This window comes from Bos indicus x Bos taurus, chromosome 1 (genome assembly GCF_003369695.1).
Source record: "Bos indicus x Bos taurus breed Angus x Brahman F1 hybrid chromosome 1, Bos_hybrid_MaternalHap_v2.0, whole genome shotgun sequence".
Taxonomy (NCBI): domain Eukaryota; kingdom Metazoa; phylum Chordata; class Mammalia; order Artiodactyla; family Bovidae; genus Bos; species Bos indicus x Bos taurus.
In genome coordinates, this window is record NC_040076.1 from 22,567,881 (window position 1) to 22,591,168 (window position 23,288).

Sequence of the window (23,288 nt, forward strand, 5' to 3'; positions counted from 1 at the left end):
GTCATTTGTTTTAACATGTGGAAAGGTTATTTTCTCATTAAACTCTTATATTCCAAATGATTTCCTTTCACTTTGTCAAGTTAGAAAATATCCATCTAGCATTGTATTTGATATTTCATTGAAATTAAAAATATAAGAAGAGCTGGCATCCCTAAGTAATAACCCCCTAGCACACAAGTTATGTCTCTATCAAATCCAAGCAAAAGGTGCAGGTATGGCTTGGAGGTATGACTAATAATTAGTATGGGGAAAAAATGAATAAGGGGATTCCAAGGCATCTTTTCAGAGCAAATAGCAAGGAAAGAAGCAAAGCCTACTAGGGTTGTGCTAAAAACACTCAAGTATGAATTTTGAAGAGGCTGCCACTGAGTACTAGCTATATTCTTAATAATAGAGAATTATTTTCATATTCAGGTATCCTCATGGCTCAGTGGTAAAGAATTCTCCTGCCAATGCAGGAGACGTGGGTTTGATTCCTGGGTTGGGAAGATCCCCTGGAGAAGGAAATGGCAACCCACTCCAGTATTAGTATTCTTGTTTGGGAAATCCCATGGACAGAGTAACCTGATGAGCGACAATCCATGGGGTCACAAAGAGTTGCACACAACATAGCGACTGAACAACAAAAATGACATTATTTTGTGTATATTTGAAAATTATTAATTTTTAAAGACATATTGAAATACTAGGGCTTCCCTGGTGGCTCAGAGAGTAAAGAATTTGCCTGCAATGCAGGAGTCTGGAGTTCAATTCCTAGGATGGGAAGATCCCCTGGGGAAGGGAACAGCTAACCACTCCAGTATTCTTACCTGCAGAATTCCATGGACAGAGGAGCATTGAAATATTTAAAGATAAAACGATATATCTATCTCCTATATGCTTCAAGCTAATATGAGATGGGAAATGGGTGGAAACAGATATGAAACATGATTAGTCGCTAGCTGATAGTTACTGAAACTGGATGAGGTGTGTGTGTGTGCTTAGTTGTGTCCGACTCTTTGTGAGCCCATGGATCATACCCCACCAGGCTCCTCTGTCCATGAAATTTTCCAGGCAAGAATACTGGGGTGAGTTGCCACTTCTTACTCCAGTGGATCTGCCCAACTCATGTATCAAATTCACACGTCTTGTGTCTCCTACATTGGCAAGTGGATTCTTCACGACTAGTACCACCTGGGATGAGGTACATGATAATCAATTTATATATGTTTAAAATTTTCTATCATAAACTGATTGAGTTTTCCTGTCCAAGAAAGTACTGTCTTTTCATTTACTTAAATACACTGTTCTAGTCTTAGGGAAATTTGAAAGTTTCTCCTTTTATTTTTATTTTTTTTAATTTTATTTTATTTTTAAACTTTACAATATTGTATTGGTTTTGCCAAATATCAAAATGAATCCGCCACAGGTATACATGTGTTCTCCATCCTGAACCCTCCTCCCTCCTCCCCATACCATCCCTCTGGGTCATCCCAGTGCACTAGCCCCAAGCATCCAGTATCGTGCATTGAACTTGGATTGGCGACTCATTTCATATATGATATTATTCGTATTTCAATGCCATTCTCCCAAATCATCCCACCCTCTCCCTCTCCCACAGAGTCCAAAAGACTATTCTATACATCAGTGTCTCTTTTGCTGTCTCGTATACAGAGTTATTGTTACCATCTTTCTAAACTCCATATATATGCGTTAGTGTACTGTATTGGTGTTTTTCTTTCTGGCTTACTTCACTCTGTATAATAGGCTCCAGTTTCATCCACCTCATTAGAACTGATTCAAATGTATTCTTTTTGATGGCTGAGTAATACTCCATTGTGTATATGTACCATAGCATTCTTATCCATTCATCTGCTGATGGACATCTAGGTTGCTTCCATGTCCTGGCTATTAGGATTTTATCTTTTTTTGTTTGTTTGTTTCTACTCTAACTGGGATCTTTCCTGCCATATTTTTCTAACTTGCTATTGTTTGCAAATAGAAAATGTATTTGTGTGCAATATTATTAAAGGGACCCACCTATTCAATTCCTATTATTTCACAGATATTTTTGGTGTGCTCATATATAATTGCTATAAACTGAATGTTTGTGCACCACTCCCACCCATTCAAATATAGAAACTAAACCCCAGTGTGATGGTACTATGAAGTGGGACTTTAGGAGGTGATTAGATCTTCAGAATAGAATCCTTCTGAGTGGGGTTGAAAGTGAAAAAGTGAAAGTGAAAGTTTCTCAGTCATGTCCTACTTTTTGTGACGCTATGGACTATACAGTCTATGGAATTCTCTAGGCCAGAATACTGGAGTGTGTATCCTTTCCCTTCTCCAGGGTATCTTCCCAACCCAGGGACTTAACCCAGGTCTCCTACATTACGAGCAGATTCTTTACCAGCTGAGCCACAAGGGAAGTCCAAGTATACTGAAGTGGGCAGCCTATCCCTTTTCCAGGGGCTCTTCTCCACCCAGGTATTGAACCTGGGTCTCCTGCATTGCAGGCAGATTCTTTACCAACTGAGCTATCACAGAAGCCTTAATACCCTTTAAAAGAGACTCTAGAGAGTTCCCTTGTCCCTTGCACTCTGTGTTAAGACAGGACAGCTGTCTATGAACCAGAAATCAGGCATTTTCCAGACATCAAATCTGCCAGTGCCTTGACCTTGGACTTCCCGGTCTCCAGAACTGTGAGAAATAAATTGTTTGAGTTAGCCAGTCTATGGTATTTTGTTAGAATGTCTAAATTAATACAATAGTTACATAATTAGAAAATAATCAGAAAGTTGCTTCTTTATTTTCTTCTCCCAACTTATATCTCTATTTTATTTTCTTGCACTAGCTGTTAACTCCAGAGCAATGCTCTATAATAGGTAATGGGTATGCTTGTCTCATTCTCAATTATACTGGTAATAATTCTAAGTCTTGAACTGATTTATTGTTTGGAATATATTTTTGATCATGTGAGAAGTATTAATGTGTTCTTATGCCTTTAAGTTTTTGTTATACTTTGCTTTACTCAGAAACGTATTTTTAAAAGGCAATATATTTATTACTTACTACAGACATATGTAACATATATTTCCACTTAAATTCATTTAAAACTTACAGCCAATATCCAGAATATGAGATATTTTAAAACTCATTAGGAAATATATTTATCCTTCAAAACTCATGAAGTATAATAATTAGATTCTTAGAAAAAAAAAAACATTGGCATCAACTTTTTATTAATAGTTACAAACCAAATTTATTCCTTACCAATATCTCTACATGAAAAACCTTCATGTAATAAATTTTTAGTGCCCAGAAGATAGAAATAAATGGAACCATAACAGTATAGCACAAGGAAAAAAAGATATGCATACTCTGGTTCATTAAATGAGACTTGTCCTGTTAACAGCATACTTTTAACATAGGAATAATCTTTTATATTCAAATATTATAGTGTTTCATACAATGTAAAAATGTTATACACACTAGGTTGTAATTTCAATACACTTACTCTTTTAATAAATGTGCAGAGAACTGGATCGATTTTCCACTCAATGAATTTTTCTTATATAGATGAGGGGAGAGAGAAATAAGTATGGATTAAACAACAACAAGGGCTATTTGTCTTTTGAATTACATTGATATGTTGTAACAGTTTATTATTTGCAATGATTTTCCTAATGCACATTCATGAAGTAATAATGTGAATTATTGGGATATGTAGACAATTTTCACTCTACCTGCTGCTACTGCTGCTGCTAAGTCACTTCAGTCGTGTCCCACTCTGTGCAACCCCATAGACGGCAGCCCACCAGGTTCCCCCGTACCTGGGATTCTCCAGGAAAGAACACTGGAGTGGGTTGCCATTTCCTTCTCCAATACATGAAAGTGAAAAGTGAAAGTGAAGTCGCTCAATCGTGTCTGACTCTTAGTGACCCCATGGACCGCAGCCTACCAGGCTCCTCCATCCATGGGATTTTCCAGGCAACAGTACTGGAGTGGGGTGCCATTGCCGTTTCTGTTCACTCTACCTAGTATTTTTAAATAGTACCTACCTCTAATCACTAAATTGAAAGTGCGTTTAATTTATTAAGAGAACAAACACTAATTAAGAGCATAATTTTCTTGCCTTAGTTTGGCCTTTTATTTTTCTCTATAAATAAAGGGGTAGGTCCACATTGCCCTCTAGGATACTTTCAAGGTATGAACTTCATTTGGTTATCCACTTAAAAGTCTCTAATAACACTGACAACTGCATTCGCTAAAAAACTTACAATGTGACAATTTGGAAGTTTTTAGTCTATCTCATTTATATTTATAAATATAAAAACTGATCGTAAATTTGCCATATTTTTTGGTTTTGCTGCTTCTTTTCTTGATATATTTTTAATACATGGATTTTAAAAGTTTAATTTTGATATATATTGACACTCCTTTATGAAAAACTGAAATAATGCATATTTTTATCTCACTTATTCTTAATAACCTATTTCTTTTTTATAAATGTTATTATTTTTTGGTCTCTCAGGAAGTTGCCTTCATGAACTTATATAATCTACTTATGCTTCTATTTCTTAAATTCTCCATTCTAAACAATACTTACTAACTCCCTGCTAGGAAAAATGAAGAAATCAGTATATCCACACTTCTTTCCATATTCCTGCCCTCATCTTTACTCTCCAACTCTGGTATTTTCTGTTATTAATAACATTACTATAACCCTGAGAATCAACCAGGTTAGTCTCACTGCTGCTGCTGAGTCGCATCAGTCATGTCCGACTCTGAGCGATGCCATAGACGGAAGCCCACCAGGCTCCTCTGTCCCTGGGATTCTCCAGGCAAGAACACTGGAGTGGGTTGCCATTTCCTTCTCCAATGCATGAAAGTGAAGAATGAAAGTGAAGTCGCTCAGTTGTGTCCAACTCTTAGCGACCCCATGGACTAGATAGTTCCTATTAGCATGGGTGTGTCGCAGGAAGAAGGCAATGACCAGTGCCTGCCGCAATTAATTAATCTTCCTGATTTGGTCTAATCTCTTGTCTTGTCTCTCAAACTTCCACCTGATGCTTTATGATCCAGCGGCTCTGATCTAGGGCTTCCCTGGTGGCTCAGACGGTAAAGAATCTGCCTGCAATGTGAGAGACCTGGGTTCAATCCCTGGATTGGGAAGATCCCCTGGAGGAGGAAATGGCAACCCACTCCAGTATTCTTGCCTGGAGAATCCCATGGACAGAGAACCTGGCAGGCTACAGTCCATGGGATCTCAAACTGTCGGACATGACTGAGAGGCTAAGCACACAGCACAGCTCTGATCTATGAGATTGCCTTCTGCTTCTACACTCTTGGTAATCCAGTTCCCTCATCCTGAAATACCTCCAACCAACTGCTTCTTATTATCCCATCAACCTCTCCCAGCCCCTTTCACTCTTCAAAGTACTCTTAGGCATATTATCTTCCACTGTCTTCTCTTCAAGATAAAATTATACAGACTTTATTCAGTACTGTTTATCCCCTATGGCCATACCATAATTATGTTATATACCATAGTAAATTACATTTATGTATCTACCTTCTGTCTCTCCTTCTGATTGTTACCAGTGGCTAACATCGTGCTCAGTAAGTGTGAAGATGATCATTATACTTAATATTATTCATGGATTGTTTGAATTATGCATTCTTCGTAAGGAAATGGTAGTGAATACTACTCACTAAAAATACACATACTTTTTATTCTTTACATTACGAAAGATTTTTAAAATACCACCTAAGTGAAGAGAACATTATAATGAATCCCCATTAACCATAACATATTCAATAACCATCAACATTTTCACATACATTTTTTAATCGGTTAGAAAGCTAGTTAGAAAGTCATTGGCCGATTATTCTCCTAGCAGGTTGACTTGCTGTCAACACGGATCGTCTGACTTACAACTAAGGTGAGGAAATAGAGTTCAATTCTCCAAGATCATAGTTCTGATGAATGTTAACATTAGTAACAGACAAAACAGTCTCTGAAGGAGCCATTATGTATAAGCAGTGACAAAGAAGGGAGAAAAATCGGGTTTATTGAAGACTAGAACCAGAAAAACACTTCACAAGGGTCCCAAATGGCCGTGGCATGTTATGGGATTTGTACATAAGAACAATTCCTGCCACTTATGACTTAACTCAAGAGAACGTTAAGGTATCTTGTTTACATTTTTGTTTTTAACGTCCCTCGGTTTTAGCGATAGAGAAAACATATCCCTACTCCTTTGGTTAAATCGCACTGACTGAAGGTGCTCGAATACATTTTTTTCCCAAAAGAAAAGCAAAGGAGTGAGGTTCTTATCCGAGTTCCAAGGTAGCCCGCCCAGTCACCCTCTAGGCTTGCACTGTGACAGAGGCTCTTCTAAAGGATGCTGTGTGCGGGGAATGGGAGACATTTAAGAACCCACATCTGGAATCTAGATCCCAGGCAAAAAAGCACGTTTCAAAAGGTAGTAAGAACGAAATAACAAACGCTGGAACCTGGGCCTGGTTAGGGACATCATCCCAAAACGCCAAAACCAAACAGTCCTCACTCTCCCGTAGGCGAACGGGGAGTGAGAGGAACTACACCTCCCAGAATGCAGAGCGGCGAGGCGGTGCTAAAGAGATGGCCTTTTACCTCACGTTTGCTTAGAAACTCCAGTCCCTCTTCTTAGTACTCCGCCATCCCAGCGTAATTGGCTCTGTAGCCCGTGCGTGGGAGGGCGGCTCAGGCGTCACTGGCAGCGGTTGAATGGGGGCCCTAATCCCCGCCTCCTCACGGGAAATGAAGTCCTTTCTAATAGTTTCTCTGACCGAGTCAGAGCAATAGGACTACATTTCCCAGAAGAGCGCGGGTCTGCCAGGGGGCTTGGGGGCGGTGCCTCACGTATGTTACAGTCATCGCAAGTCTCTTCGGCGGGACTGTGATGGCCGGAGAGATGACGATCTTAGGTTAGTAACTAGGAGGGTTCTTTACGCTGTCGCGGGCACCGGAGCGGTTGAGGGAAGCAGGGATGGGTCGGGATCGTTGTTGCAACTGCTCGATCCCGCTGGCGTGGCGGGAAAGGCGTCAGAAAGGTGCCCTTGAGGCGGTTTAGGGCTGTTCCTGACGCCGGGTTGGGGGTCGCCTCTAGGAATGCCCCGGCCGCTGTAGGCCCGGGTAGGGCCGGCGGCGACCCTCTGCATACATTTCAAGGATGTTGGAACTCAGAAAGTGTTCTTATCCAAGGAATGTCGATTTTTGAATCGTTGGTTGAATCGGGGTCTTTGAGAGGCCTCTAGAATATGCATTCCCGAGACTCCTTTGTGGAGGAAGGGGGAGGAGCATTAGCAGCATACCGACGTGTAGGCTCGTGGGATGCTGGATTTTGAGAGACCCAGGGCTCTTTAATGTGTAGGCCAGTGTTTCCACCAATCCGGGTAGGAATTACCCTCTCCAGACGAGAATGTGATAAAATGTTTCTGAAAATGAGTCTGTAAGAGCCAGTGGAAGGTGGGAATGGGAGTTGATTTCATTTCATTACGTGTTGATGAGGATTTCTTATTGAGTAATTAATTGTTACGAAGCTAAGAATTAGTAAAAGAGACTCCTTTAGATTGGCATTTTGAGTTGTATGTAACCTGAGTGGACACAGGTGTATAACACAGCCTCCTGAAACCAAGTAACAGATTAACTATAAATTCGAAGTGGCTTCTTTCTCCTTCACTTAAGTTTACAGGCAGTGTAACATTTGTACATATTTGTTTTTTTCATAATTAACATTTATTGGCAAGCTTCTGTTAGCTAGGAACCATTTGTGCAGGGGATGTTAGCATCAACTTACACACTTCTTTCTCCTAAATATCACCGCTGCAAGATGTCCTTCATTCATATTTAATACAGAAAAGGTTAAGTGTGTTCTGTTATGAAGTGACAGTTTAATATCTAAGCAACTTCCAAAACTGTTTCGTTCCAGTTTATCCATTTCATCCTTTTGAAAAGAAAAAGGAGAGGGGAGATAAAAGAGTTTCAGCATTACAATATCAGGGTTTTTGGTGTGGAAATGTTAATAATAGAATTTTGTTTTAATATTGATATCTAAAGCTAATTATAAAACTATAAAATCTAAATAGCAAACTTTGGACAATTCTGAAAGAGATGGGAATACTGGACCACCTGACCTGCCTCTTAAGAAACCTGTATGCAGGTCAGGAAGCAACAGTTAGAACTGGACATGGAACAACAGACTGGTTCCAAATAGGAAAAGGAGTATGTCAAGGCTGTATATTGTCACCTGCTTATTTAACTTATATGCACAGTACATCATGAGAAATGCTGGGCTGGAGGAAGCACTAGCTGGAATCAAGATTGCCAGGAGAAATATCAATAACCTCAGATGTGCAGATAACACCACCCTTATGGCAGCAAGTGAAGAAGAACTAAACAGCCTCTTGATGAAAGTGAAAGAGGAGAGTAAAAAAGTTGGCTTAAAGCTCAACATTCAGAAAACTAAGATCGTGGCCTCTAGTCCCATCACTTCATGGGAAATAGATGGGGAAACAGTGGAAACAGTGGCAGACTTTATTTTGGGGGGCTCCAAAATCACTGCAAATGGTGAATGCAGCCATGAAATTAAAAGACGATTACTCCTTGGAAGGGAAGTTATGCCCAACCTAGATAGCATATTAAAAAGCAGAGACATTACTTTGTCAACAAAGGTCTGTCTACTCAAGGCTATGGTTTTTCCAGTAGTCATGTAGGGATGTGAGAGTTGGACTATAAAGAAAGCTGAGTGCCGAAGAATTGATGGTTTTGAACTGTGGTGTTGGAGAAAGAGAGTCCCTTGGACTGCAAGGAGATTCAACCAATCCATCTAAAGGAGATTGGTCCTGGGTGTTCTGGAAGGACTGATGTTGAAAGTGAAACTCTAATACTTGGGCCACCTGATGTGAAGAGCTGACTCATTTGAAAAGACCCTGATGCTGGGAAAGATTGAGGGCAGGAGGAGAAGGGGATGACAGAGGATGAGATGGTTGGATGGCATCACTGACTCAACGGACATGGATTTCCGTAGACTCTGGCAGTTGATGATGGACAGGGAGGCCTGGCGTGCTGAGGTTCATGGGGTCACAAAGAGTCGGACACGACTGAGCCACTGAACTGAACTGGGTTACATTCTGACTTTTGCTCCAGATAAATGACTTTTCCTGTCAATATTAGTACAAGTATTACTGAAATGTTTCTTTTTCAGCCCTTTACTCATCCTTAAGTACACTAACATACAGGGTTTTTTTTTCTTTTTTGTTACTTCATTTTAATGGTATTATAGTCAGTTTGAATTGTGAAAAACATGATGTTTGAGAAATGTTATGAGTAAAAAAGAAAAAAATTTTGAGACTTTATAGTCTAGTATTGAAGAGTGATTTTAGTGTTGTAATTTATCAAATTATACTAGTTTAATAAGACATAACTTTTAATTTGCCTGTATTTCAGGATCAGCTGTTTTGACTCTCCTGTTGGCTGGCTATTTGGCACAACAGTATTTACCATTGCCTACTCCTAAAGTGATTGGAATTGACCTTGGCACTACGTATTGTTCAGTTGGGGTGTTTTTTCCTGGCACAGGAAAAGTAAAGGTCATTCCAGATGAAAATGGTCATATCAGCATACCCAGCATGGTATCCTTCACTGACGACGACGTTTATGTGGGGTATGAAAGCTTAGAGCTTGCAGATTCTAATCCTCAGAACACAATATATGATGCTAAAAGATTCATAGGCAAAGTTTTTACCCCGGAAGAACTGGAGGCTGAAATTGGGAGATACCCATTTAAGGTAAGTTAAGGTGAAATGTATTTTTAGTTCAGCACACTGTTTCAATTAGTTCTTTGGCTTCAAGTTACAAAAATTTATGTTTCAATGGACTCAGTTTGTATGGAAGTTATATTATCTCATTCAACAAGCAGTCCTACAGCGGCTCCTGGGTTGGTTAATTTGCTGGTCCCACAACACTGTTGAGGACTTAGGACACTACCATCTTCTCACTCTGCCATCTTCAAAATGCATTGTTCTTTTATTGTTCTTCTCACTCTGCCATCCTCAAACTGCATTGCCTTTTTTATAGAATGCATTGTAGCAGGTGGCTAATGAAGTCCCATATACCTATAGATAGGTGGATGGATAAATAGATACTCTCTTTGTGTGTGTGTGTATATGTATTTGTATATAGAAAAAGAGATCATACTAGGCATGCTGTGTTTTGACTTCTTTGAAACTCATCAATATATCATATATATAGTTTTACATCATTATCTTTCATGGTTGTGTGGAACAAGTGTTCTACCGTTTAATTGTCCAGTCTCTGTATGTTTTATTTTTTCCCTAGTTTTCCACTATCATTGGAACTTCAGTGAATATCATTGTTTGTACATGTGTATTTTTACACTTGTTTGATAATTTTGTAAATTTTATAGGCCAAATGGTTGTATGTTTTTAAGGTTTCTGATTTGTATTGCCAACTTTGGGCACCGAAAAGTTTACATGCTCTTATCTGTTTTTCAGACTGCCTATGTCTTCAGTAGTTATTATTTTTCAGTCTTTGCCAGTAGATAAGTAAAAAATAGTAGTAATTTGCATTCCTGTGATTTCTAGTGAAGTCAGACTTTTAAAAAAATCAGTTTATTGCTTTTTTCTTCAGTGATCCATTTCTCACCCTTTGTCCTATTTTCTTTTGGGATGTTTATCTTTTTTGAATGACTATAAAAATACATTTGTGACATTTAAGTATCCCCCCCTTTTTTTTTAACTAACTGATGTATAATTTTGTTTTTTAATTGTCTAGAGTATTAGATTTTTATGTGGTAAAATCATCTCAATAATTCCTTAAAAACGTTTTTAGACTCTTATGCTACTTACAACAGCCTTTCCTATCCTATCCACTTGTATTTTTTTTCTAATGCTTTTATATAAGTATTTGTAGGTTTGGGTTTTGCTGGGCTTTTTCTCTTAAATATTTAGATATTTATGTAGGGTTTTTCTTTCTTTTTTTTTTTTGGTAAATTATGAAATAGGATTCTAATAGTTTTGAAATTAGATGATTGTATCAGTGTTGCTTATTGAATAACCCATACATAAAAGCTCTGAAATTTTTATTCATCTTTCAAAGGAGAAAAACATTTCTCCAGGTATGTATTTGGTTTATTTCTTTGCTTTTCTTTTAATTTTTTGTTTTCAGTTCAGTTCAGTCGCTCAGTCCGACTCTTTGCGACCCCATGAATCGCAGCACACCAGGCCTCCCTGTCCATCACCAACTCCCAGAGTTTACTCAAACCCATGTCCATTGAGTCGGTGATGCCATCCAGCCATGTCATCCTTTGTTGTCCCCTTCTCCTCCTGCCCTCAATCTTTCCCAGCATCAGGGTCTTTTGTTAAGACCCTTTATTAATTTGTAATTTTTCTTTTGTAATGATAAAATTGTATAAAGCTATACATTTTCCTCTAAATTGCAGCTTTGGGTACATTACTTATTGATCCTAGAGTTATTTTAAGATTTTGTGTGTGTGTGTGTCTTTTAAGTTTCTCAGTGATCCAATTTTTTTGTTGTTTCTCTTTTATGATTACTCTGAACATACTGGAATTAATCTAATTTTTAAAAATGTACAAATATACATCTATATTAGCAAGGATAGTATACTAATACACGTTTTCATGGAAATAAGAATGTGAGTGATATTTGATTCTTAGCAAAAATAGTGAACTATTAAGATTATTCTTGTTAATATGTACCAGCACATTCTTTCAATTATCTATTATGTTTGGAAATAAATTAGTTTTTTGAAAAAGAAGATCTTGAGTCACATACATGATTTAGCAACTGTTATTCCTTCTTTTGGGCTTTCCTAGTAGCTCAAACAGTAAAGCATCTACCTGCAATGCAGGAGATCCAGGTTCCAATACTTGGGTCAGGAAGATGCCCTGGAGAAGGAAATGGCAACCCACTCCAGTATCCTTCTGAAAAGTTCCATGGACAGAGGAGCTTAGCAGTCTGCAGTCCCTGGGGCTGCAGACAGTCGGACACGACTGAGTGACTAAATTCGCTCTATCTCATCATTCATTTTTTTGTTACATTTGACATACGTATTGAGTTCTAGTTATATGCTGCTGCTAAGTTGCTCCAGTCGTATCCGACTCTGTGCCACCCTATAGATGGCAGTGCACAGGCTCCTCTGTCCCTGGGATTCTCCAGGCAAGAATACTGGAGTGGGCTGCCATTTCCTTCTCCAATGCATACTTAATGATAAATTTTATTTTTCTGCTATTATTAAAAACTAGAGTAGATTCATTTTATAATTTTAAAGTATATCTTTTAATAGCCTCTAATCTTTGTACATGCACTTGCTAGATAACAAATGAAATTTTATGACCTTTTCAGGGTAAGTTTTGATTGAATACATTCAGTGTGTGCGTATATATATATATATATATATATATGTATGTATTTATGTGTATTAGTATATGTGTATGTAATGTGTATGTATTATATGTATGTAGATATAAATACACACTCATATATAGTGTTTTCATCTTTGCAAATCTTATTCACAGGTTTTAAACAAAAATGGAATGGTTGAATTTTCTGTGACAAGTAATGAAACCATCACCGTTTCCCCAGAATATGTTGGCTCTAGACTGTTGTTAAAATTAAAAGAAATGGCAGAGGAGTATCTTGGAATGCCAGTTGCCAATGCTGTTATTTCCGTACCAGCAGAATTTGATCTAAAGCAGAGAAATTCAACAATTCAAGCTGCTAACCTTGCAGGTAATATCACTTGCCTGAGTTGCATTTTTCTCAAAATTTTCTTAGGCTGAAAATCTGTAATGAAGTGTATTATTTTGCCATCCACTTGATTAGGTGCCTAGACAAACTATATGGTAGATAAACAATTTTGCCATCGACTTGATTAGGCGCCTAGACAAACTATATGGTAGATAAACAATTAAGATGGCCCCATGGTACAATGTAAAATATGTATATTCTGACAACAACCCCGCAGGTATATGACCAAGGCTGAGAAAGAACATGGACACATAACAGTGAGGAATTTGTTCTCCTGAACTTGTTTTAATGTGAAGATGAATATAATACAATGTTTTTTAAAAATCTGAGGTGGGAGAAAATTTATTTGATACCATTCAGCAAATACTGATTACCTTGGTAAACAGAACTGGTAAACCCTTTTTCTCATGGAGCTTATATTCTATTGGAGAAAAATCAGTATCGAAGATATAGTGTTCTTACCTTTAGCATTCTGTCATTTTTGAGGTTGTACCCAAGTCTGCATTTTGGACTCTTGTTGATTACAAGGGTTACTCCATTTCTTCTATGGAATTCTTGCCCACAGTAGTAGATACAATAATCATCTGAATTAAGTTCGCCCATTCCTGTCCATTTTAGTTCCCTGATTGCTAAGATGTTGATGTTTATTCTTACCATCTCCTACTTGACCACATCCAATTTACCTTGATTCATGGACCTAATATTCCAGGTTTGACGTCAGAGGATGAGATGGCTGGATGACATCACTGATACAATGGATATGAACTTGGGCAAACTTCAGCAGATGATGAGGGACAGGGAGGCCTGGCGTGCTGCAGTCCATGGGGTCGCAAAGAGTCGGACATGACTGGGCGACTGAACAACAACCCTTAGCATTATCGACATGTTAGCCTGAATAATTCTTTGTTGGGGAACTATCCTATGTATCGTAGGACATTTTGCAGCATCCCGTAATCTGTACTCACTAGAAGCTAGCCAATAGTACCCTCTCTACCAAGTAGTGATAATTTTATGTCTCTGGACATTGCTAGATGGCTTTAGAGGAAGAAAATGATCTCTGGTTGAGAGCCTTGATACAGTATGTATCAGAAAGTAACATACTATGGGAGAGGAAGATGGGATAGAGTTTTAAGAGGAAGGGGATATATACATACATATGGCTGATTCACTTCGTTGTTCAGCAGAAATTAACACAACATTGTCAAGCAATTCTATGCCAAAAAAAAAAAAAAAGTAATATTCTCTGGCTATGACCAACCTAGATAGCATATTAAAAAGCAGAGACATTACTTGGTTGACAAAGGTCCGTCTAGTCAAAGCTATAGTTTTTCCAGTAGTCATGTATGGATGTGAGAGTTGGACCATAAAGAAAGTTGAGCACCGAAGAATTGATGCTTTTGAACTGTGGTGTTGGAGAAGACTCTTGAGAGTCCCTTGGACTGCAAGGAGATCCAGCCAGTCCATCCTAAAGGAGATCAGTCCTGAATATTGATTGGAAGGACTGATGCTAAAGCTGAAGCTCCAATACTTTGGTCACCTGATGGGAAGAACTGACTGATTGGAAAAGATCCTGATGCTGGGAAAGATTGAAGGTGGGAGGAGAAGTGGATGACAGGACGAGATGGTTGGATGTCATCACCAACTCGATGAACATGAGTTTGAGCAAGCTCTGGGAGTTGATAATGGACAGGGAAGCCTGGCGTGCTGCAGTCCATGGGTTGGAAAAGAGTCGGACACGAATAAGCGACTGAACTGAACATGTTATAGAAAAAAAGACAGGATAAAGGAATGGGCTTGCTAGGTGATCAGAGAGTAGGGGGACTTGCAGGTTTTGAAGAGAGTGATCAGATAGACCTCAGTGAGAAAGTGATATTTAAGCAGAGTTGAAGGAAGCCAGGTAGTGAGCCAAGCAGGTGCATGGAGGAAATATGTTGCAGGGGAGAGAGTGGCCAGTGTAGCGGCCATAAGATGAGAATTTAGAAAACAGAGGGTTGGCCAGTGTGACCAAAGGCGAGTGAGTGATGAAGTCAGAAAGCTAAGGGGAATAGTATTATGGTCTTTGAATAAATTCTTCAGAGTTTGACTAGTTTTTATGGCTCTTGATACTTTCAAGGCCACTCATTATATGTGGCAGTTAGTTTAAAGCAGAATTTTGTTCAAGGAAATTTTGATCTTTTGTCTGCACATCTACTGTTTAGCATTACCTTGAAATCAGATTTTGCTGTATATTTCAGAGTTGCTTTTAAGGATCTTGCATTTTAAGTTCTTTTTAAAAATATCATTGTAGCTATTAAAGCATATCTTCTAAGATTTTTCTTTTTATCATTTTTCTATCTATTCATCTGTTCTTTTACAAAAAAGTCATTTTTAAAAAATGAGCACCATAAGCTTATTTCTATAGCTATTTGTTATAGTATATGGTTAATGTTTCCTTTCCCAAGTAAAATATGAAATTTAGAAGAGGCTGAGGGATCTTTTAAAATTAAGTATTAAAAAGAATAGAGTGATGTATTTCACTGAATCTGAGCCTTTATTTCTTTATACTGTAGTCATCTTTTAGAAAAATTTTAATGATATCTATTCAGAAGAACCAATATTTGTCCTTCCCGTTTCATTGTTTTTATTTGGCTTGTGACTGTTCTTTCTTATTATTACTTAGTGGAGTTCATGTTGGAGAAGATACTAATATGTTGTAGGATTAAGTGAAAAAAAAATTCCTTGATCATGTCCTTTAATGATTGTTCTTCTCTCCAACCAATTTTACAGGACTGAAGATCTTAAGAGTAATAAATGAACCCACCGCAGCAGCTATGGCCTATGGTCTCCACAAAGCTGAAGTCTTTCACGTCTTGGTGATAGATTTGGGTGGAGGAACTCTCGATGTGTCATTGCTAAATAAACAAGGAGGAATGTTTTTAACTCGAGCCATGTCTGGTAAGAAAACTGTAGGGAGTGTTAACGAGATTCAGGCATGTTGACATATCTAATGTTTAAAGTGTTCATTTTTCAGTGTTTCAGTATTCTTCGCATTCATTTTGGTAGTCTTCTGTACTTGTGATCTTAATGCCACCACCTATTTTATTTATAGCAAAAAGTTAAGTCTCAAAAAATGACTGGATATCCTGTAAGTCAGATATTGTAGCTCACTGAGCCAGTAGTTTTCACCTCCATTGTGAAGGGAACAGAAGGAAAGAAATCATTTAAAATGAAGGATGGTCAGTTTACTTCATTTAATAATCTATTTCACTAAATAGCTATGTTTAAGAAATCTAGTAATAGTATTTTGCATTCTAAGTTTTTTTACGGTTTTTGTTTTAGTTTAAGGAATTAAGCCTATGGAACTTAAGTTATAGGTAGTCTAACTGGACTCCATTTAGAAGCAAGTTCAGTGATGGGAATTTATATCACATTACTCTTTTCCTTATTAAATTATTTTTTCTACTTTTTAGCTCTTAATCATTTAAAATGAATTTTTTTTTAAAGATAAATGCTTACTGGTACTTTTTATTGTAAGAAACACGTCTTTCTTTTGAGACTAATGCCGCTTTTTGTTTCTAAATTGCTACTTAAAGCCCAGTCTGTGTTCTCAGTTTCTTATTTTCTGAAAAAGTATTTGATATCACTGAGAGACTTCCTTTTACATCATTTGAACCCAGATGTGCACTGTATTTTAATAGTGTACTTTTGAATTAAACTGCTTTTAACCCAGTTATTTTTAATCAGTCTGTATATGAATAAAATCTTAATAATACGTTAAATAAGTATTTATCATTCCCAGAATATCATTTATACATACATACTACACAGATACATGCATATGTAAATACATACATACAGTCATAATATAAACTTTTTTATTTTTAACTTAGGAAACAATAAACTTGGAGGACAAGACTTCAATCAAAGATTGCTTCAGTACTTATACAAACAGATCTATCAAACATATGGCTTCCTGCCCTCTAGGAAAGAGGAAATCCACCGATTAAGACAAGCTGTAGAAATGGTCAAGTTAAACCTGACACTTCATGAGACTGCCCAGATGTCAGTATTACTAACAGTGGAGGAAAATGACAGAAAGGGACCTCCGACTAGTGACAGTGAACTGCCAAAGGACAAATTTTCCCAAGCAAATGATCCCCATGTGGACAGCATGTTTGGAGCTAACCTATCTGAAAAGAAAAATGGAGAGGGTCAGGTTTTATTTGAAACAGAAATATCACGAAAGCTCTTTGACACCCTTAATGAAGATCTTTTCCAGAAAATACTTGTACCCATTCAGCAAGTGTTGAAAGAAGGCCACCTGGAAAAGACTGAGATTGATGAGGTGGTCTTGGTTGGGGGCTCAACTCGTATTCCTCGAATCCGCCAAGTCATCCAAGAGTTCTTTGGAAAGGACCCCAACACGTCTGTAGACCCTGACCTGGCCGTGGTGACAGGAGTGGCTATCCAGGCAGGGATTGATGGAGGCTCTTGGCCTCTCCAAGTCAGTGCTTTAGAAATTCCCAATAAGCATTTACAGAAGACCAACTTCAACTGAAGTACGAAAGGATGGCTGTTTGAGATCTTGTCTAATGATCTCTTCCTCTTTATCAGACCACCTCCATCAGCCAAATAAAGTCTCGAAAATGTCTCACACATTTACCTGAAAAATAACGTTTATATATATGAAATTTTGCATAACATTTTAAGATTGAATGTGACCAGATCGATCCTTCTTGATTTTGGAGAGATCCCATTCCAACAAGTACTTCTAAAATGATAGAATTGAGGTACAACTCTCTTACTGGATTATAGGTGACTGTATTTTCTGGATTCTGGAAGTAGACATCCATGTGCACTTAAAACTATATTCTGTAAACATTGCCTAGTGCCAATTATATGATTCCCAGTTCTTACTAAATTGTGTTAGCAGGGGCTGGCAATTTATTTACTTGGTTATCAGATGTAATTCTTAATTTGAACTATACTTGAAGGACAGTGTTGATGTCATGTACTTACATTGACTAGGAGATAGCAGTGTTATTTATATAAGCTGCATATACAATGTTCAGTAACAGCCATATTATATGACAAAGTTAACCTTCACAGAGTCAGTGTCCTGTTATGTGTCCTATTCATGTAACCTGCATTCTCCAGAGTTTTAAAATATATTTATTGAATCAGTTTGTTTTCTTTCTAAAAAGCTACAAATTTATTCAAATATTTCATTACCAATTTATATTTTTTTTCTTTAATCTGCTATCATTCTCTGCTTCGATTTCCATGATTCTGCATGGTTAGAAAACAAAAGAGAATTATTAATTACATTTTAAAAATGTGTTTGTGTCACAATATTTATTACTATAATTTTTTTTGTTATTTAAGACCTTTGTAGATGTTGATAAGGGGCTTTCCTGGTGGCTCAGTGGTAGGGAATCTGCCTGTCAATGCAAGAGACACAGGTTCAAGCCCTGGGTTGGAAAGATACCCTGGAGAAGGAAATGGCAACCCTCTCCAGCATTCTTGCCTGGGAACTCCCATGGAGAGGAGCCTGGGGCTACGGTCAGTGGGATTGCAAAGAGTCAGACACACAACTTAGCTATCAAACAACAAGACATTGATAAACAGCAGTAATTAGGTACAGTATTTATTTATTTTATGTTTTTTTTTTCAGTGTTTATTGTCAGTAAGCCCTGGAGAATTTAGCTTGCGTTTGATTCAGTTTTACTGACGTTTTTCCCCATATTTAGTTGTGAATGAGGAAAATTGTACTCATTTGCAGAATCCTTGTTATTTGTTTCCTGCCGTCATTTAAAAATAATCAGACTTGGACTGTTTTAACCGTAAGGTTAGTTTGTGATAAGAACAAAAAATTCATGAATACTGGAAGTAATATGGAAATCTCATGGAAGGCAATGTTAAAAAATGTCCACAAATCAGCATTTATAGTAACATTGGTATAGTGCAGTAGTTTTAGTTTGTTTCCTTTTAGAAAAGCTGCAGGAACCAAGAAAGGAAACATAGTGGTTTTATTTGTTATGCCCCTATTATTTGAAGATTTTCTTTTTCCTTAATAGAGGCTACTTCCTCTCAATATTCAAAAGTTATACTCTGGTCAACATTTTTGCTAATGTAAAATATGTCTCTTTACCCATTGCTGAATTTGAAAGGATGTTGAATTTCCAATCACTGAAAAAAAGAAATAAGCAAACGCATTTCAGCAACATCAAAACATTTCTGCTTCTCATAGTAAAATCTTAAGTGTTTTTGTAGATTATAAAGAAAATATTTCTTAGCAATGAAATTGCTGTTAAAACAATTTCAATCAGATACTTTTGTGAATAGAAAATGTCTGTAGTAGATAAGTAGAAAAATATAAAATGTCTGTTCACATTTTTTATTTTAGAACTGAATGGAGAAATGCCAAAGAGGAAGCCTTCACTGCATTATAAATATATTCAAGTGTTCTTTTGAACTTTATAAAAATTTTTACTAGACTTAAAAATTGAAAAAGATCTTTGTGCAAAGGTCTTTTAAGAGAAAAGTGTTCAATTTATCAAAATCTCTATATATAGTACCAGCTTTAACTAAAGCATTTTAAGGTTTTTTTTTTTTTAAAGTTTGAATTTCTCCGATATATGAGATAGTTCAGGACAGTCTGTTAAGAGTTCTTAGAGGAAACGATTTGCAAGACAGAATGGCTAATCTCATACTCTAAAATTGGAATTTAAAAAATTTGATTGTGTCTGAAAAATAGAATGGCAGTGTTGGAATTTGGAGCCAATAGTTCAGCATATTCTCTAAAATAATACACTTTAAAAAAAATTGTGTCTGTCTTCAATCATATTTAGGAGGCTATGTATAAATAGTCTTGAAGTCAATGTAGTTTATTTAAAAGGTAAAAATGCATTCTGAAAGGGATCATTTATATATAATAATCTGAAGGCATTTTCCATAAAACTATATTTTGGTTGGTTGTACATCTTGCTAGTGTTTTTTGAAGTACATAACTTTTAAAATATTAGCTGTCTTCTATGATTAGAATATGTGAATGAATGTTTGGTGTCAGGAATGTTTCGGTACCACTGTTCTCACGGGAACCACTGATGTATCGGCAGATACTATTGTATATGACGTGTTCTGAAGATCATAGTTGCTGTGCGTAACATTGTGCCTCTTAACTTTGTGTGCACACAGGTGGTCTACATTTTAATGTAAATAAATGCCACTTTGCAGTTTGTTTTTTAAACTGTGTCCTTTATTTTCTATTTGAGACTATACCAGAGTACATTATTTGATGTAAATAAGAAAGGAAGTGGGAATAGAGCTGATCTGATGCTTATAGCACATGACCTCAGCAGGTATGGCCTAATTTCCTGCATCCTGAATGTCCCTGAAATTGCTTACTTTTCTGCTTATTTCTTTATTTTTTAATTAATGTTTATTGGAGTATAGTTTCTTTACAGTGTTTTGTTTCTGCTGCAGAGCTAAGTGAATCAGTGATACGTGTACATATATCCCCTCTCTTTTGGATTAGCTTCCCATTTAGGTCACTGTAGAGCACTGACTAGACTTCCCTGTGCTATATAGTAGTTTGTCATTAGTTATCCATTTTATGTATAGTATCAGTAGTGTATATATGTCAGTCCCAATCTCCCGATCCTGCCCTCCTCCCCGCTTATCATACATTTGTTCTCTAGGCCTGTGTCTCTGGTTTTGCTTTGAAAATAAGCTCATCTGTATCACTTTTATAGATTCCACTATAAGCAATATAATGTTTGTTTTTCTAGATTAGTTTTGGCTCCATTATAGTCAGAAGCCATGAATTGATATTTAGAATTCTGGGTATCCTATTCATGATACAGGAAATGTCTCTTCTAATTTAAAGAAATGACATATACCCAGAATTCTGAATACCAATATATGGCTTTTGACTAATGAAGACAAAACTAATTTAGATAGTTAATAACCCTGCTTAATAAACAACTGTAATCCTTTGGTTGGTGATTAATACTTGATAATTCTCTAATAAAGTTTTTATTATTCTTTGGACAAAAAAATTTAATATATATATTTTTAAAGAAGTTCATTCGATTCATGTAGTCTTTTCAAATGAGCCCTTAAAAACAGATGTGGCTTTCACTAGTTCCTGTGATTCTTTCATTGTTACTTTAACTACCATTGCTGGGAGATTCAAATATATGAGAAAATAGAGTGATATGTCCATATTTTATTTCACTAAACAGACATATACAGTGACCTATTCAGGTAGGCAGCTTCTAATGTAACTTCCAGTACTCTGGCCTGGTATTCAAGTCTTCAAATGCTGTAGCCACAGTTCACATTTGAATGTAATCTTTTGAGAGACTCTTAAGCCAGAATCACTGAGCTAAGCAGTTTCCAGATCCCCAGTTCACAGAGACTAGTACCCTTTTTTCATTTGTTTTAAGCTTTGTTCAGTTGCTCAGTTGTGTCTGACTCTTTGCTACCCTATGGACTGCAGCATGCCAGGCTTCCCCATCCTTCACTATCTCCTGGAGTTTACTCAAACTTGTCCATTGAGTCAATGATGCCATCCAACTATCTCATCCTCTATCACCCCCTTCTCCTTCTGCCCTCAAACTTTACCAGCATCAGGGTCTTCATGGTTCAATTAACATCTCTACATGACTACTGGAAAAGCCACAGCTTTGACCATATGGACCTTTTTTAGCAATAGATGATACAGTGCTTACTATGTACCTGGAGTTTTCTAAGTGTTTTAATAGTACAAATTTTGTTCTAGCAGACTTATGAGTAGTTACTGTTACCCTGGGCTTCCAGGTGGTATTAGTGGTAAAGAACCCGCCTGCCAGTGCAGGAGACGTAAGAGACATGGGTTTGATCCCTGGGTGGAATAAATCCACTGGAAAAGTAAATGGCAACTGAATCCAGTATTCTTTCCTGGAAAATCCCATGGACAGAGTATTCTGGCAGATAGAGACACGACTGAAGCGACTTAGCATGCGCACACTGTTAACCCATTTTCAGGTATGTAAATTAAGGTACAGATGTGTTATGTAATTAATACAACATTACACAGCTACTAAGTAGCAGAGTTATGATTCAAATCCAGTCCATGGACAGAGGAGCCTGGCAGGCTGTAGTCTATGGGGTCACAAAGAGTTGGGCACGACTGAGTAACTGAGCACACACACATTTAATTCTTTACATTACTGAGAAATTTGAATTCACAGATTTTTCAGATACGAAATGAAGATAATAGTACCTGATTCATTGGGGTTTTGTAAGTGCCTGGCACAGAAAGTGCCAAGTACTATGAATGGAGATGATAGATAATTGACCATAAGAAACATTGAAACAAGTTTCAGTGACTTGCTAATTTTATAAGAATTGTAAGAAAATGCCACAATAATGTAGGTTATTTTTCCTAATATACTCAAAGCCCTAATTCTATGAGTCTAGAAGATAAATTTGCCATGGTAAAGCATTTATTTAATTTTGGAAAGAATTAATAGCTTGCCTCACCTCAAGTTATTTGGATGTTAAAAAAGTAACAAATGCAGTTTATTTTATACCTCATTGAATTAACTATGCTTTGGCTTACCTAAAAAGACATTTAAAATGTTTTAAATAGCTTACCTAAAATATGTAACACAACTTTGATGTGGACTTTTTTTTTTTTTAAGTTACTGAATTTGTTACAATATTGCTTCTTAAAATCCTTAACCCAAGGGATCTTAGCTCCTTGACCAGGGATCAAATCCACACTCCTGCATTGGAAGGCAAATTATTAGTCACAACTTTATATATATATATGTATGTATACATATATATATATATAACAGTGTAAATACATACTTCTGTTAAGAGTTTATCCATTCACCTTAAATTGTTTGATGTGTCCTATGTAGTACTGGAAACTAGAAATTGGATCTTAAGTATTAGTTGTAAATACTACCCCTCCTTTGTCTCCCAAGTAACTAAATTAAGAACATTTTGTCAAGGTTGAAAAATATTAATACTTTGTAACACGCCAAAGAATTGATGCTTTCTAATTGTGGTGCTGGAGAAGACTCTTGAGAGTCCCTTGGACTGCAAGGAGATCAAACGAGTCAGTCTTAAAGGAAATCAACCCTGAATATTCACTGGAAGGAAAGATACTGAAGCTGACGCTCCAATACTTTAGCCACCTGATGTGAAGAGCCGACTCCTTGGAAAAGATTCTGATGTTGGGAAAGATTGAAGGCAGGAGGAGAAGGGGTCATCATCAACTCAATGAACATGAGTTTGAGCAAACTCCAGGAGATAGTGAAGGACAGGGAAGCCTGGCATGCTGCAGTCCGTGGGTTCGCAAAGAGTCATACAATTTAGTGGCTGACAACAACAACAACAAAAGTGGTCATGGCAGATCCTGCTAAATGCTACTGCAATAGCTTTTCTATTCATTCTTCAGAAGTGAGTTTTTTTGGAGAGGCGTGACTTCACTTTCACT

The 23,288-nt window shown here is 37.1% G+C and overlaps 1 protein-coding gene and 1 long non-coding RNA gene across 2 annotated transcripts; both read left to right on the forward strand.

Annotated features, from left to right (window-relative positions):
• Positions 1-6,787: 6,787 nt before the first annotated feature.
• HSPA13 (heat shock protein family A (Hsp70) member 13) lies at positions 6,788-20,042 on the forward strand. The gene is made up of 5 exons (XM_027548321.1): positions 6,788-6,951; positions 9,473-9,813; positions 12,583-12,796; positions 15,581-15,748; positions 16,684-20,042. Exons 1-5 carry the CDS (start codon positions 6,927-6,929, stop codon positions 17,349-17,351), a joined length of 1,416 nt encoding a protein of 471 aa, XP_027404122.1. The 5' UTR covers positions 6,788-6,926; the 3' UTR covers positions 17,352-20,042.
• LOC113896206 lies at positions 12,807-13,248 on the forward strand. The gene is made up of 2 exons (XR_003512017.1): positions 12,807-12,889; positions 12,943-13,248. It is a non-coding gene; the product is annotated as an uncharacterized LOC113896206 (long non-coding RNA).
• Positions 20,043-23,288: the final 3,246 nt, after the last annotated feature.

What these genes read in the sequence shown, in the direction of transcription:
- HSPA13 (XM_027548321.1), top strand. Translation starts at nt 6,927, where the DNA reads ATGGCCGGAGAGATGACGATCTTAG. An exon ending in CGGAGAGATGACGATCTTAG is followed by an intron (nt 6,952 to 9,472) that starts GTTAGTAACTAG and finishes CCTGTATTTCAG; the next exon opens with GATCAGCTGTTTTGACTCTC. An exon ending in TTTAACTCGAGCCATGTCTG is followed by an intron (nt 15,749 to 16,683) that starts GTAAGAAAACTG and finishes TTTTTAACTTAG; the next exon opens with GAAACAATAAACTTGGAGGA.